The following is a 17,041-nucleotide window of genomic DNA, read 5'->3' on the forward strand; positions in this document are numbered from 1 at the left end:
CCTGGTTTATAATTAGCTTGTGATCTACTTCTCTTGATTTACTTGTATTGAATGGCCAAACAACCTCATGTCAAGTAACGACATACCAAAATCTTCACCATGTTTAATTGTGCTCAAAGGCAGACAGTAGTGGAGGAATTTTTTACTCTGCTTAAGTACATTTTCAAGTGTCTATCTGTGTGTTTTTCTTTTGAACTTTAACTTCACAATATTCCAAAGCATAAAGCTGTACTTTTTACTGCACTACGTTCATATTGAATAGCATGTAATACTTAATTACATTAAAAAGTTTTCCTAAGAAAAACAATGATAAAGTATATACTTGAAAAATGTACTTGAGTAGAAAGTAAAAATACTTCACTAATGTCTCTGATTGTGCTTTATTCTATTTACCTTGTTGCCTCAGTGGAAAACTGAGAAGAGCGTGGATAGCAAATTCTTTTGATCAAGGATACCGGTCTGTTTGCTTTGGCTGCCTCGTAGAAAACTGACCCTGTGACTCTCCCTGCCCTCTGATCAAACCATACCCTACTTTTACTTTGCTCCCTGGTCTCCTCCTCAACTACCAAACACTGGGAAAAGGTTTGTTAGTTCATCAGCTAATTTGTTGTGAAATTAAACTGCACAGGTAGGAATACTAGTAGTAATTAGTTGAAAATGTTTTAACACTTACCTGTTCCTGTGTCAGATGTAGGTTATCAAAGACCTTGGTACTCTCAACCAGTAGCGCGGGCAAGTCCATCTCTAGCCAGGCGCTTGAATATAAGGTTGACAGAGGAGTGGGCAAGTCCAGCTGCATCATCTTTGGTGTGTACCTGCAGTGGAGAAAATGTAGTCTCATAAAGTATGAAGTATCAAATACATTATGTTATTGGATGCACATTTCACCACTGTGTACCTGTGAGAGTGGCCCTCTATGACAGAAAGGATGGCACTTTTCTTTGGATTGCACTCTTGCATTTCACTGTGATGAAGCACCTGTACTGTTATCCAGGGGTGAGTTGGGGTTACACTGAGGCTTTGTGAATGCTTCACCTGCAATTTCAATAAAGATAATGTTAGCAAACTACAGGCAAGATAGCTAAATTAAAACATGCAGTTTACACTGGAAAAAAAGGTTTACCTTGCGTAATAATGTTGTCTTGTTTTCAGTAAAAAAATCTTAGCATTAGCTAGCTATACTTACATGAGTAACTTTATTTATATGGCTGAATTATATTATGTTGCTAACGTTACCTACTTCAATAGAGTTAGTATGCTAAATTACGTTTCATTAAACAAGTGATAATACAAGCGATGTGCTTTACCATCATTAATGAGCAATTAAGTTCAGTGATGCTGATGCTATTTGTGAAAGGTTATAATCGTTTGAATAACAGACTTCCACTTACCCTTCCAGTGATCAAGAACATTTTCTTCATCTCCAGATGATAAATTTTGGCATCGTTAACCCATCCTGAAGTGAAGTAGCGGTAGGCTTCAGTGCTTTTAAATGCCTTGAGCGCTTCGCCGGTGTACGGGGAGGGATTGTGGACGAGGTAGATATAAACATCAGCAAACGCCAAATTTGGCAAGGTTTTACTAGACTTCAGTGGAGTCAGCAGTTCACTTGGCAGTAAATAAGGATCTAATCCTAAAGTATCAATTTTATTTACATATCGTTGCTTTTCGTCGGTGGTGAGGTGCGCTATTTTGGTGTGTGACATCTTACCGCGCATCAAGCGGGTCCTAAAGATGGCGGCCGCGACAAAAAAGTCACGTGACTGAAACCCATGAATAGAGGGATAGGGAATGCAGAGCGTCAGAAAGATCCCGTATGGGTAAGACTTTCAGTGTTTAACAGCAGTTTAATTTCAGCTGTGACGTGTTCATGCACTTTAGATTGGTTTAGAAACATAGATTGTACTGCATTAAATATGATATTTAAAGAGTGAAAAGCTTCCAGAGAGTTGATATTGTCTTTCTGTCTGTCAGTGATGTGGAGAAGCTTGCGACGTTTACACTGATGGAGAAGTTTGTTCCCACCGTCTCCGGCTCTCAGAAGCTCCTGGCATCGATGGACTGCCGTCAGCTCACTCAGGTGCACGCATTCACTGAAATTGAGCTCAAACCAAAGTCAAAAACACTGTCATTGTGAAGCCTTCTAATGCTCTCGCTTCTCTAGAAGAATATGCACTAGATTGAAGAGGCATCTACACTAAATGATAATATTAGTACAACCCCAAATCAGAAAAAGTTAGGACAGTATGGAAAACGCAAAAAAAAAAAGTGATTTCTAAATTTACTTTGACTTATATTTCATTGCAGACAATATGAACAAAAAATTTCATGTTTTGTCTGGTCAACTTCATGTAATTTGTAAATATGCATCCTTTCCTGTCATTCAGACCTGCAACACATTTCAAAAAAAGTTGGGACAGGAGCATTTTAGAGCTGGTAATGATTGGTAATGGTTAAAATGGTTAAATAATGATGTGATTTGAAACAGGTGATGTCAACAGGTGATTGTAATTATGATTTGGTACAAAAGCAGCATCCAAGAAAGGTCTAATCCTTTAGGAGCAAAGATGGGCCGAGGATCGCCAGTTTGCCAACAAATACGTGAGAAAATTATTGAAATATTTAAAAACAATGTTCCTCAAAGAAAGATAGGAAGAGATTTGGATATTTCACATTCAACAGTGCATAACATAATTAAAAGATTCAAGGAATCTGGAGGAATTTCAGTGCGTAAAGGACAAGGGCTCAAGCCTAAGCTGAACAACCGTGATCTCCGATCCCTCAGGCGGCACTGCATCAAGAATCGTCATTCATCTATTAGCGATATCACCACATGGGCTCAGGACTACTTTGGCAAACCTTTGTCAAGTACCACAATACGTAGTTACATCCACAAATGCCAGTTAAAACTGTACTGTGCCAAAAGGAAGCCCTATGTTAACAGTGTCCAGAAGCGCCGTCGACTTCTCTGGGCTCGGAGGCATCTGGGATGGACCATCACACAGTGGAAACGTGTACTGTGGTCAGATGAATCAGTATTTCAGGTATTTTTTGGGAGGAATGGACGCCGTGTGCTCCGGACCAAAGAAGAAAAGGATCATCCAGACTGTTACCAGCAACAAGTCCAAAAGCCAGGGTCTGTCATGGTATGGGGTTGTGTCAGTGCCCTTGGCAAAGGTAACTTGCACTTCTGTGAAGGCACCATTAATGCTGAAAAGTACATCGAGATTTTGGAGCATAATATGCTGCCTTCAAGAAGACATCTTTTCCAGGGACATCCATGCATATTTCAACAAGACAATGCAAAACCACATTCTGCACACATTCTGCAGTCCTGGCTGTGGAGGAAGAGGGTTCGGGTACTTGACTGGCCTGCCTGCAGTCCCGACCTGTCTCCAATAGAGAATGTGTGGAAGACCCCGTACTGTTGCCCACCTTAAGACTTGTTTGCAGGAAGAATGGGATAAAATTACACCTGAAACACTTCATCACTTGGTGTCTTCAGTCCCTAAACGTCTTTTAAGTGTTGTGAAAAGGAATGGCAACATTACAAAGTGGTAAATGCTTTACTGTCCCAACTTTTTTTGAAATGTGTTGCAGGTCTGAATGACAGGAAAGGATGCATATTTACAAATGACATGAAGTTGACCAGACAAAACATTAAATATTTTGTGTTCATATTGTCTGCAATGAAATACAAGTCAAAGTAAATTTAGAAATCACTTCTTCTTCTTTTTTTTGCGTTTTCCATACTGTCCCAACATTTTCTGATTTGGGGTTGTGCTTTATTTTAGTTTGTGCAAATATTTTTTTTTTTTTTGGTTTTCATTCACATATTCTAATCCATTAAAGGTGAGATTATTAGTGGGTTTGAGTTTTTACCTTTATCATTAAGGTATGGGCTTAAAAATGGATAGAGTTTGTCAGTGAAAGTCTGACCAGTGAAAGAGTAGATATGAGATCTGGACTCCACATCATAAAAAGAGACCAGACCCTCCTCATAATCCACAAACACACCCACCTTCTCAGGTTTCCCTCTCAGAGATAAAGAGACAAGTGAATTATCACAAGCTAAATATTTATCCTTATTTATCAGAATCATAGTCCAGACTCCATTATCAGGTCTCAGTGTGATCATCCCCTTCCTGTTAATGGATTTTCTGGCCACTCCTAATCTCCACCCAGTCTTTCCCTTCACCTGCACCTCATAGTAAAATCTGCCTGAACTGAATCCCTGCTTTGCCAGAACACAAGAACTCTCATCAAATCTCTTTGGGTTTTCTGGGACGTCCTGTTTAATGTCTCCATGACTGACTTGTTTTCCATCATCAGACAGGATGAGATATGGATTCGCTGTATTAGGATCCAGAGTCACATCCACTGAGAGAGATCAGACATTATCAATCAACTTTAGAACAAACATTTTCATGTCTATAAAACACATTATAAACAAAAGTATTTTAAGTGTATTGAAGAAAATGGTGTCAATCACACTATACCTGCATAATTCTGAGCCCACTTCAACCCTGCGAACACAGATGACAATATAATGAAGAAATATTTATAGGAATATTTTCAGGTTAACAGTGAGTTCCCTTTCAAGTTATAGACCGGAAACTATAAAGCATTTTGTTCATCTTTAGTTGAGACTAGGCAGGATTTTTTCACCACACACATGTATATGTGTGTATATATATGTACGTATTTGTGTGTGTGTGGTGCTCAGGCAGCTCTCGAGGGAGCTGGTTGTGAGCCTTGTGAGCGTCTGGCCATGATAACGCTGCCCTCACGCCGAGTGTTCTTTGAGGAGAGCGCTTCAGCTCGCATTCCCTGCGGCTCCGGTCCCTGCAGGGCACCCGCATACTCATTTATATCAACGATTGGTTGATCTTTTGCTCAGTAACAAAGCATATGGAGGTTCAACATTCTCTCATCAGTAAAGGAACCAAAGCTGGCTTCTCACTGTCAAACAGTTTCAGAAATTGTTAGGTCGTATGGCAGCTGCATCCAACGGGATACCTTTTGGCCTGCTGAGCATAAGACAGTGGCAGTGGTGGCTCAGAACCAAGGGGTTTTCCCCGAGGGGATACTCGCTCCGCATGATCAAAGTTACACGGCGATGCCTTCGTGCTTTAGACATGTGGAAAGACCCTTGGTGTATGTCCCAAAGGCCGGTGTTGGGGACTCACATTCGTTGCGTTACGCTAATGACAGAGTCTTCCCTCGTGGGCTGAGGAGCGATCATGAGTGGCTCGACTCAGGTTTTGTGGCATCAGGTTTTGTGTCCATCAGCTCTCATGGCACATAATCGCCTAGAAATGATGGTGGTGTTTCAGGCTCTGAAGCACTTCCTGCTAGACCTCAAGGGCCACCATGTGCTTGTTTGGTCAGACAACACATCGGTGGTTGCTTGCATAAATCATCAGGGGGGTCTGTGGTCGCGCTCCTTATACAAGTTGGCACACCAGATCCTCCTGTGGGCCCAAGGGAAACTGCTGTCCATCAGGGCAGTTTACATCCCAGGGGTCCTAAACCAGGAAGCGGACATCCTGTCGAGGCAGGGGCCCAAGGCCCGGGGAATGGAGACTCCACCCCGAGGTGGTGGAGCTCTTGTAGGAAAAGTTTGGCAAAGCAATAGTAGATCTGTCTGCTTCTTTAGAGAACTCTCACTGCCCTCTGTGGTTTTCTCTGACACATCCACCTCCTCCGAGGCCTCCCCTGTACTCTTTCCCCCTGATTGCTCTGCTTCCGGGAGTTCTGGAGAGAGTTCGCCGGGACGGGAGCACTGTCTACTGTTAGCAGCCCCGTACTGGCTGGCCTGAGTTGGTTCTCGGACCTAGTGTCTCTTCTGGAAGGCTCTCCTCTGGAGATTCCGACCAGGAGAGACCTTCTCTCTCAGGCGAGCAGGTTGATCCTTCTCCCCCGCCCGGAGTTGTGGAAACTGTGGGCTTGGCCTGTGAGGAGACCCAGCTCATAGATAAAAATAAAGAGTTTAGGTCTCTCAGCTGAGGTTGTTGAGACCATCCTTCACTCCAGAGCTCCATCCATAAGGAAATTGTATGCATTGTTGTGGAGATTATTCACTTCATGGTGTGGAGATCGCCAGTTGGACCCAGTTAACTGCCCGGTTGGTACAGTGCTGGAGTTCCTGCAGGATAGATTCTCAGCAGGGTTATCCCCCTCCACAATAAAGGTGTACGTGGCGGCCTTAGCTGCTTTCCACACTCCTTTGAGTGGTATTTCACTGGGGAGACACCCACTAGTGACTTTTTTCCTTCGTGGTAATTTAAGACTTAGGCCTGTTGTTTGTACAAGGGTTCCTGCCTGGAATCTGGCCACTGTGTTGCAGGGCCTTTCTTTGGCTCCCTTTGAGCCTATTGAAGAAGTGTCTGAAATGTTTCTCACACTTAAAACTATTTTACTTATTGCCATTTAATCTCTCAAAGAATTCAGTCCCTCTCTGTGGTTCCCTCGTGCTTGGAATTTGCGCCCAGCATGGTGAAGGCTTTTCTTCATCCTAGGCCGGGTTATATTCCTAAGGTTCCTACTATTTCTGTACGACCTATTGTGCTTCAGGCCTAAGAGAAACTAAATCTGCTGTGCCCGGTTAGGGCACTGGATGCTTATGTCCACAGAGCTGCCCAATGGAGGAAAGCTGAACAGTTGTTTGTTTGTTTTGGGACTCCTAGGAAAGGGTACCCTGCATCTAAGCAGATAATGAGCAAGTGGGTGGTTGAGGCCATCTCACTTGCTTATGAGGCGGCTGGTCAGCCTTCAGTTTTGGCTGTACAGGCTCACTCTACCAGGGGTATGGCTGCTTCTAAAGCTTTATTTTCGGAAGTTTCCCTTCAAGATGTGTGTGATACGGCAGGCTGGTCCTCGCCACATACATTTGTCAGGCTCTATGAACTGGATGTTGGCTCCACTCCTGGGGCACAGGTGCTATCTTAATAGTGTGCATTTCGGTTTCACACATACGGTCACTTGTTCTTATGGCGATGTGGGTATTGCGTTCTCACAGCGTTTTGATGCAGTGCGAGTTCCCCTGAAAGGGAACATCTCGTTGCGTATGTAACCTTAGTTCCCTAAAGAGGGAACGAGACTCCTGCCATACTCCCTGTGTGCCTGTGATCGACTTACTTCAGGCTTTTCAGAAGCTAGCGCGGTTTGTTTTGATGGGTGCTTTATAGTTTCTGGTCTATGACGTCACCCGCCTATGACGTTCTGTCTTTCCATTGGATTGATTCCAAACATGCTTCACAACGCAATCACGCGGAAGCATTCTCACAGCATTTCGAAGCAACGTCTTGTTTCCTCTTCAGGGAACTAAGGTTACATACGTAACCGAGACGTTTCTCTCTATTGGCAGCATCAGGGGTGTGTAAATGTTGTTCGTCCCACCGTTTGTAAAACATAATGCAGAATGTGTTTAACATAAATGGACTTATAATGGAGGTCTATGGGACAATCATACCAGAGGATTTAAAAGCAGAAATTTAAAGCTTGTATTTTTATTAAAACTGTAATTATAATTATTCTATATAAAAAAAAAAGTATTTTTGCTATACAGGTGCTGGTCATATAATTAGAATATCATCAAAAAGTTTATTTATTTCACTAATTCCTTTCAAAAAGTGAAACTTGTATATTATATTCGTTCATTACACACAGACTGATATATTTCAAACGTTTATTTCTTTTAATTTTGATGATTATAACAGACAACTAAGGAAAATCCCAAATTCAGTATCTCGGAAAATTAGAATATTGTGAAAAGGTTCAATATTGAAGACACCTGGTGCCACATTCTAATCAGCCAATTAACTCAAAACACCTGCAAAGGCCTTTAAATGGTCTCTCAGTCTAGTTCTGTAGGCTACACAATCACAGGGAAGACTGCTGACTTGAGTTGTCCAAAAGACGACCATTGACACCTTGCAAGACACAAAAGGTAATTGCAAAAGAGTCTGACTGTTCACAGAGCTGTCCAAGCACATTAATAGAGATGCGAAGGGAAGGAAAAAATGTGGTAGAAAAAAAGTGTACAATTAATAGGGAAAACCGCACCCGGAGACGATTGTGAAACAAAACCCATTCAAAAATGTGGGGGAGATTCACAAAGAGTGGACTGCAGCTGGAGTCAGTGCTTCAAGAACCACTATGCACAGACGCATGCAAGACATTGGTTTCAGCTGTCGCACTCTTGAACAACAGACAGCGTCAGAAGCATCTCGCCTGTGCTAAAGACAAAAAGGAAAAAAAGTGGTCCAAAGTTATGTTCTCTGATGAAAGTAAATTTTGCATTTCCTTTGGAAATCAGGGTCCCAAAGTCTAGAGGAAGCGAGGAGAGGCACACAATCCATGTTGCTTGAGGTCCAGTGTAAAGTTTCCACAGTCAGTGATGGTTTGGGGTGCCATGTCATCTGCTGGTGTTGGTCCACTGTGTTTTTTGAGGTCCAAGGTCAACGCACCCGCATACCAGGAAGTTTTAAAGCACTTCATGCTTCCTGCTGCTGACCAACTTTATGGAGATGCAGATTTCATTTTCCAACAGGACTTGGCACCTGCACACAGTGCCAAAGCAACCAGTACCTGGTTTAAGGAGCATGGTATCCCTGTTCTTAATTGGCCAGCAAACTCGCCTGACCTTAACTCCATAGAAAATCTATGGGGTATTGTGAAGAGGAAGATGCGATATGCCAGACCCAACAATGCAGAAGAGCTGAAGGCCTCGATCAGAGCAACCTGGGCTCTCATAACACCTGAGCAGTGCCACAGACTGATCGACTCCATGCCACGTCACATTGCTGCAGTAATTCAGGCAAAAGGAGCTGCAACTAAGTATTCAAGTACTATTGAGTTCTGTACATGTCATGTGCGTCATGTGCCTTACATGTCACTAAAGTTCACATTATACTTATTTAACTGGTTATGAGTTAAAGATCAACTTTAAGTGATTTTATAATAATATGGTAATCACCAGTACATCACAGATGCTAAAAATGAACTTTTTTTGAAAGATGTATTTTATTAGTTACTGGCAAAAATCTTATATTGATGTTCACATACCAGTTTGACTGAGTTTTTCATTTAGTGTCTCATGAGTTTCCTTCAGTTGAGTCAGAGCTCTATACAGAGAGTTCACATTCACATCAGAGTCAATCCTGATCTCAGTCCAGTTGGCGGACATCGAGTTGTTGCACATCTACAGCAGGAGAGAGAAGACAGTTAAATATACTTGTTCTCCCTCTGCTGACACACTCAGTTCAGTTCATGGATCTCTCTTCTCTAAATCAAATCAAAGGCGGCAAGTTTTACTGTTTACGAAAGTGCGAAATTCAGCTCAAAATTCAGTTTTTAATGGTGAAAGAGTTGAGGTAAGATATAAGTATAGCTAAATATTTAATACTAGTATTTGATAACTGATTTACAATAGGAATATTAACTGACCAACAGTAATATCCAGTGATGCAACCTATACTTTTTTTGTCCATTTTCGTTGTTTTGAATTGAAACTGTCATTTAAGTGATTTATGTAATTAATTGACTGTGACAAGACTAGAAGCATTTTTCCATTTTGCATTTTCAACATATTAGGTATATGAATAAAACTGAATGAGTAAATATTTTGAAAATTAAATATATTTGCAAAAAGTGACAATTGATAATTTTACAAAAAAATCTTTTTACTGTATTTTCCACCCTAAACCCATTTAAATTCTGTATTTATTTATTTTAACCTCCACCTAAACATTGTTCAAGAAGCAGCTAAAGACACACCAACCCACCCCACACCCTTAAACCAATGCACTTACACACTCTCTCGCACTCATAGTATATTGTTTAGGCAAGATGATCAATGCTACCACCAGGATACCCAGACCAATAATCATCCTGTTTGAAATCTGGACGGTTCGAGATGAAGTAAGGAAACTGGGGGTTAGAGTCTGCAAAAAAGAGAAAGAGTCAGTTCAGGGAACACTTCTCGAAGAAAGATCACAAGTTGTAGCCTAAAGTGCAAGAAGATAAATTATTTTAATAATTTTTCCTCTCACCTTTCTCAGCTCTACTGACTGTTTGATCTCTTGAATCTTCTTCATTCTGCCCTGGATCATCTGCTGAACGTCTTTCTGTGTTTGAACCACCTGATGATACATACAGAGAAAAAGACAGACACATTTATACTTTGGTTGATGGCCAGGGTGATCCGATTATGGTGGATTACCCTGACGAATCTTCCTCTGCCTGCACCCCCTCTCTCACGCTGCAAGCCGTGGAGCTCCCGGCTGAGTCCGCTTAACCATGGTGGGTGGCAATGTCCCTGTCATGTGTGTGGAGATCACAGCCCTACTGGTGAAGGGTGCGATTGAACCGGTCCCTCCAGCCGAGATGAAGTCCGGCTTCTACCGCCCCTACTTCATTGTACCCAAGAAGAATGGTGGGTTACAACCAATCCTGGAGCTGTGCATCTTGAACCAAACCCTTCATAGGCTTCCATTCAAGATGTTGACACCCAAACGCATCTTCGAATGCATTCGTCCATCAGACTGGTTTGCAGCGATTGACCTGAAGGGTACGTACTTTCATGTCAAGTCAAGTCACCTTTATTTATATAGCGCATTTAACAGTGCAGATGGTTTCAAAGCAGCTTCACAATGGTAACAGGAAAATAATGCAACATAATTTAATAGAAAGTAATATAGTTAAATATTTAATTTCTCATATCTCATTTCTTCCTCAACACAGACAGTTTGCTTTCGAGGGGCAGGCATACCGGTATACGGTTCTCCCATTCGGGTTGTCCCTGTCTCCTTGCGTCTTTACAAAGGTCCTTGTAGCTCTCAGGCAGCACAGGATTGGCTGGCTTATTCTAGCTCATTCTCGGGATCAGTTATGCGAACACAGGGACCTGGTGCTCACCATGTATGCACAGCTTACGAGCTAGCATGTGCGCGCGCAGTCACTGCTGAATTGAGTCAATTCGAGGGCAAGATAGTGGTTCCACTGAAACTATTTCAGAGGCTCCTGGGGCATATGGCATCCACAGTGGCCGTCACACCACTCGGGTTGCTTCATATGAGACTGCTTCAGCACTGGCTTCACGTCCAAGTCCAGGGATGGGCATGGCAGCAAGACGCGCTCCGGGTGTCAGTCACTCTGGCCACCAAACCTTCACTTCGTGGTCGAACCTCTCTTTTCTTCCGGCTGGAGTGCCCTTAGACCGAGTTTCCAGGCATGTTGTTGTGTCAACGGATGCCTCCACTACAGGCTGGGGCACCATGTGCTGCCGCAGGCTCCTGGATAGGACCCCAGCGCCTCAAGTTACTGGCCGTACGTCTTGCTCTGCACCGTTTTCGGACGTTGCTGAACGGCAAGCACGTACTGGTCCGATCAGACAAAATGGTGACATTAGTGAATTTCAACCATCAGGTTCATACAGGTTCTGTACAAGATCAGGGAGGACAAGGAGCAGGTCCTTTTGGTTGCGCCTTATTGTCCCAACTGGACCTGGTTCTCCGAACTGGTGCTCCTCGCGACAGCCCCTCCCTGGTCCATTTCTCTGAGGATGGACTTTCTTTCTCAGAGACGGGCACCCTTTGGTACCCGGAAGGGTTGAGTACCCTACCACCTCAGGTGGTGGCTATCATCACAATTTTGTCCACGAGACACGCCTATGCTTTGAAGTGGAACCTCTTCGTCACCTGGTGTGGGGAAGCACAACCTGGTCATCAGGTTAAATCCGCCTCGTCCTCAGCAGACTCCCTCTTGGGATCTCTCAGTGGTTTTATCTGCACTGTAGAGAGCACCCTTCAAGCCACTGCACTCGGTGGAGCTTAAATTACTCTTGTTGAAGGCACTACTGACGGCTTTGGCCTCGGTTAAGAGGGTCGGGACCTGCAGGCATTTTCGGTTGATGAAGCATGCCTGGAATTCGGGCCGGCTCGAAATTGTGATCCTGAGACCCGACCCAAGGTGCCCAAGGTTCCCACCACTCCCTTCAGGGATCAAGTGGTGAACTTGCAAGCGCTGCCCCTGGAGGAGGCAGACCCAGCCTTGGCATTGCTCTGTCCACTCTCCGCGCTTACATAGACAGAACTCAGTGCTTCAGGATCTTAAACCAGCTCTTTGTCGGTTGCAGAGGGCAGCAGAAGGGAAAGGCTCTCTCCAAGCAGAGCCTTGACTTATCAGGCTCAAGGCCTGCCATGTCCCCTAGGGGCAAAAGCACACTCTACCAGGAACTGTGCTTCCTTCTGGGCATTGATATGGCGCCTCACTGACAGACATCCGTAGAGCTGCAGGCTGGGCAACACCCAATACATTTGCAAGATTCTACAGTGTCCGTGTGGAGCCAGTGTCCTCTTATATACTCGCTCCAAATAGCCGGTAAGTAGGATTTGCTCTGTGTCATCGCTTGCTGCGCCATTCCACAGACTGAATACATGTGTTTTTCTACTCAGGTTAGGTTTTCAGTTAAGCCCTGAGTTCCTCCAGCACTGTTGACATCGACACCAGAGTGTTTGCCCGGTTGGTCAGCCCTCGTGTCAGGCTAGGTGCCTCCATGTGCTTGGTTCCCCGACTGGGCAACCAACTCATGTATGTCCACGATAAGTCTCCTCCGAGCACGTGTTTTTCCCTTGGCAAGACTTCTTGCCATCTCCAAGGTTGAAATATTCCACCCTGCAGGCTGGGTACCTCAGAGATCTTTAATATGTATCCTGCCACCCAGTGTACCATGGTTTTCTCGTGTTAGCCTAGCCCTTTGCTTGTGATAGCCTCACAACAGTGAGCTAAGGCTCACACAAGGCACCAGAAGACAGCCTTTGTGGCGAGACTAGATAGGGAACCCCGTTTCGTCAGTACGTTTCTAAGGGAACTGACTGAAGGGAACGTCCTTGTGCTACAACCACTGTACCGCTGAAACAGGCTCAGTTTCTCAGCTCCACAGCAAGTAACAGTGCGAGATTGCATGTGCGCCTTCTTATATACCCACACGGTGGGGCAGAGTTTGCGGTGCAAATTTGTTTTGTTACCACTCAAAGGTGATTGGGCTCTCAGGCAAGACTCCTATTTCGTCAGTACGTTCCTGGTGTAACGTCTGCATTCCCCAGGGAACAAGGTTTATATACTTAACCGAGACATTTCATTCTCAAAAATGGACAAAATTAACTTATAGGTGATTTATAAAAAAAAAAAAGGGACAAGCCCATCAATATGACCTGCACCAACGTCAACACACAGGAAGCATTTCATGGGGTGTTTAAAATGTTTTGCCTGTAACTCTTTACCTTCTTCTTTCGACTCTCCTCCTCTATAGGAACAGTGTTGTGAGTCCTGTGTTCTCCTTCAGTGCAGAACAGACACACACACGTCTGATCATCTCTGCAGAACAGCTCCAGAGGTCTCTCGTGTTTCTGGCATATATAATCCTCCAGATTTTCCACGGCAGTGATCAGTGTGTGTTTCTTTAGACGTTGGACTCTGCGATGAGGCTCCAGATGAGAGTCACAGTAAGAGCTTTGACACGTAAGGCAGGTCTTCACAGCTTTCTGCTTTCTTTCACCACAGATGTCACAGAACACCTCAGGTTCTCCTAGATTGAGCTTCTCCTTAAAGTGTTGCGCAACCTCTCTGAGTGTTGTATTAATCTTGAGATCAGGTCTTTTGCTGAATGTGTCTTTACAGAGTGGACAGAAGCAGGTCTTTGTGTTCGTCCAGCACTTGCTCAGGCAGGATCTGCAGAAGTTGTGTCCACATGGAGTGGTGACTGGATCAGTGAACACTTCCAGACAGATGGAGCACTGGAGCTCCTCATTTAGTGCTGGATCACTGGAGGACGCCATGACTGAAAAGATAAGTGATGACAATATATCATCTACAGTACTTAATTGAACAATGTGTGTGGATAATACTTAAGGTTGCACTATAAAATTGCTTGCTGATATGAGTTTGGCTGACTAACATGGGTATGTACAGTTAGAAAAGAACTGCACTTGCACATGTACTTCAACAACAACCACAGGTGGAAAGTAAATTCCTAGAAGGGTACAACAGGGTTGAAGACACACAGAGGTAAAAGGTGCATTTGACTTTATTCTCTTTTAAACTACTAGATGCCATAAAACTCTCAGCACTTTTCTTAACAACCACTTTTGATGATGAATGTGGAAATTTGGTCTTAAATCCTGGTCTTACCAGACTCACGTACATTTCATTTGTACAGAGAGTCTGGCCACTCTCCATTGGCAAGCGTTTACTTCCTTGAAGGCGGGTACTCTGTTGAAGTTTAAAACTATTGGATCTGGATCTGATTATTTCTGAGTTTTTTCTGGACCAAAACTTTGCTGAAAAACTATTGATTGATAGTTCAGCCATTTTTACATTTTTTGACGGCTTTTGGGGAACATTTATTTGTCCATCTCTCAGGTATCATTGATTTGCAATGAATTGCATATATGAGCCATAAAATATTTTTTTTCCTGATGTATAAATATTATACTCAACAGATTATGAAAAATAAAAAAAATTAGTTCATAAAATTTCAACATAAACGTACTAAGATAATGCTTAACAACATTTTTTTAAACATGCAAGTCCCCTCTAAATATTGTAAATATGTGAAATATATCTACTTTTATCTGAAGGTGAGTATTTTTGCTACTAAAGGTGGTCATGTTGTTTTTAAATGTTCCCCGTGAGCTAAACAAAGAATGTATGAACAAATTCACCAGATATAAATATTCGCAACGAACACTCTTTCAACATGAAACCAAGAAATGAGACCTACACTTTCCCTGCCTCTTCCCACTGCCTCTCAAATGTTTGTATCACCCAGGATACGTTGCCAGTTATAGGGTTAAGGTGTGCCTTTGCCCTGTTGTATCCTATTCAATCTTGTAAACTGGTTTAACTTGTGAATTAACTTCTATATTTTTCTTTTTAAAAAAACTGAATCATTTCATTTATATCTGTGCTCATGTTTAATCTCATAAACTGGTAAATTTAGCAAAAAAAAAAAAAGATAATGTTATGTTTGGAAATATTTCACTGAGCCTAGATATAAAAAGATAAATTAATAAACGCTGTTTTTAAGTCAAAGTACTTGATTGTCATATCTGTGCTAGAAGAAAAACTACATGTGAATGTGTCTCGGAGTATGTGTCTTTACAACAACATTATCATAACACAAAGTTCTTTCTAAATAAAGACAACACAAAAAAGGGTGAAATTATTTGGGGGTTTTTTAAGTGATTTCCCCAGAAAATATTTCTCACCACAGATAAATACATCTAAACACTACGTGTAATTTAATGTAGATTAGTGTATTTATAATTGTAACTGTAGTTTTGAAGATATCAAACTTTACTGATACTATTTTAGAGTTTAAAACCTCTGAAAGCTCTTACATTTCCATCACTTACCTGAGTGAATATCAGCGGTGATCACTAGTTTCAGTGCGTGTGAATAAAGACGTGTATGTCTGAAGAAGCTTCAGTTCATCTGTTATAGTTTCACCTTCACAAGTCTTTCACTGCAGTTCACTTTCACTTTCACTTCAGCTGTCATAAAGTAGCTCCTCCACCCGTAATCATGAATATGGAGCAATTGCTAATTCATCCCTGCTGAGACGAATGTCACGGTTCATGAATTCACTGACTCATTCTCGCTCTGAAAGTGTGTGTGTGGGTGTGGCCACTGATTATCAGCGCCAGCTGTCACTCATTATCTGTGTGTATTTTTACTCATTGTCATGTGTTTGGTGTTCGTCAGATCGTTGGTTTTTGTTCCTGTGTTTGTCTGTCTCCTGGCCGTTCTCCTGAGTCTGCAGTGGATTCCCTATTAGAGTTTATGATAGCTCTGCCTGTTTTCCCTGAAAACATCTGGGATTGTTTTTCGTCTGCGTTCAGCGGTGACTGGACTCCTGATCGCTCCTTTCACTTCCACAGAGGATCTGGGTTGCCCATTGAGTCCCTGCCCTGCCAAGCGACTGACTTTCCAGGCATCAATTCTGCATCTGGCCCTGTTACACTACTCTCATGAGTGACTAACAAATAGTCATTGTTTCACTTGCAATTGAATCCTTTGTCTTATTTCATGTGACAGTAAACTTTTTTAAAGATTTTTTTAAAGGGGTCATATAATGGTACATGCACTTTTACAAGTTGATTATACGGAAATGTGTGTTGGCAGTGCCTGTACACAACCATCCTATAATGATAAAAATACATCCAGTGCTTTTTTTTTTAATCTCCTTATATATTTTCCCCTGTCTCAAATCGAGCCGTCTGATCGTGTGACGTTACACGGTGTACGCCCCTCCTACGATTGTTGATTGACAGCAGCGTTTCAACACAGACCCGCCCTGAGCGAGCTGTCATCAGTCCGCCATTGTTGATACTCTGGAGCAGAATGGCGTCTAAGCGATTGTGGTGTTGTGTTGTTGGGTGTAATAACGAACACAGCAGTCATTTTGATGTTCCTAAATCCGAACCGCTGAAGACCCAGTGGCTGCTGAGTTTCGTTTTAGAAGGGAATATTCCCCCCGATTAACGTCAATGTTTGCGCGAATCATTTCTCAGCAGACTCCTTTATAAACGAGCGTCAGTATAAAGCAGGTTTTGCTAATAAGCTGCTCTTGAAAAAGGATCGTGTTCCTGCTGCACCTCAGGAAGAAGTGAGTGTAACGTTTTATTAACCTTTATATTAATCTTTGCAAATCGCTTGCACCCTTCACGATGAATGAGACTAAAATTTACAGGGTAAGTTACATTATGGCATGCTTTCTGTGTATGACGTTCTCAATATAATTCATAATCACACGTTTATAATGAACAACGCGTTATGGTTGTTATTACAAACTGTGTACTCGGGTGATAAAGTTAACGTGGTAACACTTCACTAAGCTTACTTTTGTACATGCTTTATAACGGTGTCTGTTACTGATTAAGAAGTAATGTCAAAAAAAATCTTATAACATAACATCAATCTGTCAATGAACTAACACATCAGTAAACACATAGCAACTTCGCTACTCTGCCAGTAC

The 17,041-nt window shown here is 42.6% G+C and overlaps 1 protein-coding gene across 1 annotated transcript; it reads right to left on the reverse strand.

Annotated features, from left to right (window-relative positions):
• Positions 1-3,826: 3,826 nt before the first annotated feature.
• Positions 3,827-15,668, reverse strand: LOC307117676 (E3 ubiquitin-protein ligase TRIM39-like). Its single transcript, XM_079802668.1, has 7 exons — positions 15,420-15,668; positions 13,287-13,843; positions 10,056-10,145; positions 9,816-9,947; positions 9,070-9,205; positions 4,500-4,526; positions 3,827-4,380 (listed from the first exon to the last, which is right to left on the reverse strand). The coding sequence occupies exons 2-7, from the start codon at positions 13,839-13,841 to the stop codon at positions 3,839-3,841; spliced, it is 1,482 nt and encodes a 493-aa protein (XP_079658794.1). The 5' UTR covers positions 13,842-13,843; positions 15,420-15,668; the 3' UTR covers positions 3,827-3,838.
• Between the last annotated feature and the right edge of the window lie 1,373 nt (positions 15,669-17,041).

The sequence above is a fragment of the Gobio gobio genome, assembly GCF_949357685.1.
Source record: "Gobio gobio genome assembly, chromosome: 21".
Taxonomy (NCBI): Eukaryota; Metazoa; Chordata; class Actinopteri; order Cypriniformes; family Gobionidae; genus Gobio; species Gobio gobio.

Coding starts and splice junctions, on each gene's coding strand:
- LOC307117676 (XM_079802668.1), bottom strand. CDS start 13,841: ATGGCGTCCTCCAGTGATCCAGCACTAAATGAGGAGCTCCAGTGCTCC. Junction 10,146..13,286: donor AGGAGAGTCGAAAGAAGAAG/GTAAAGAGTTAC, acceptor ATGTATCATCAG/GTGGTTCAAACACAGAAAGA. Junction 4,527..9,069: donor TGAAAAACTCAGTCAAACTG/GTATGTGAACAT, acceptor CTGTGTTCGCAG/GGTTGAAGTGGGCTCAGAAT.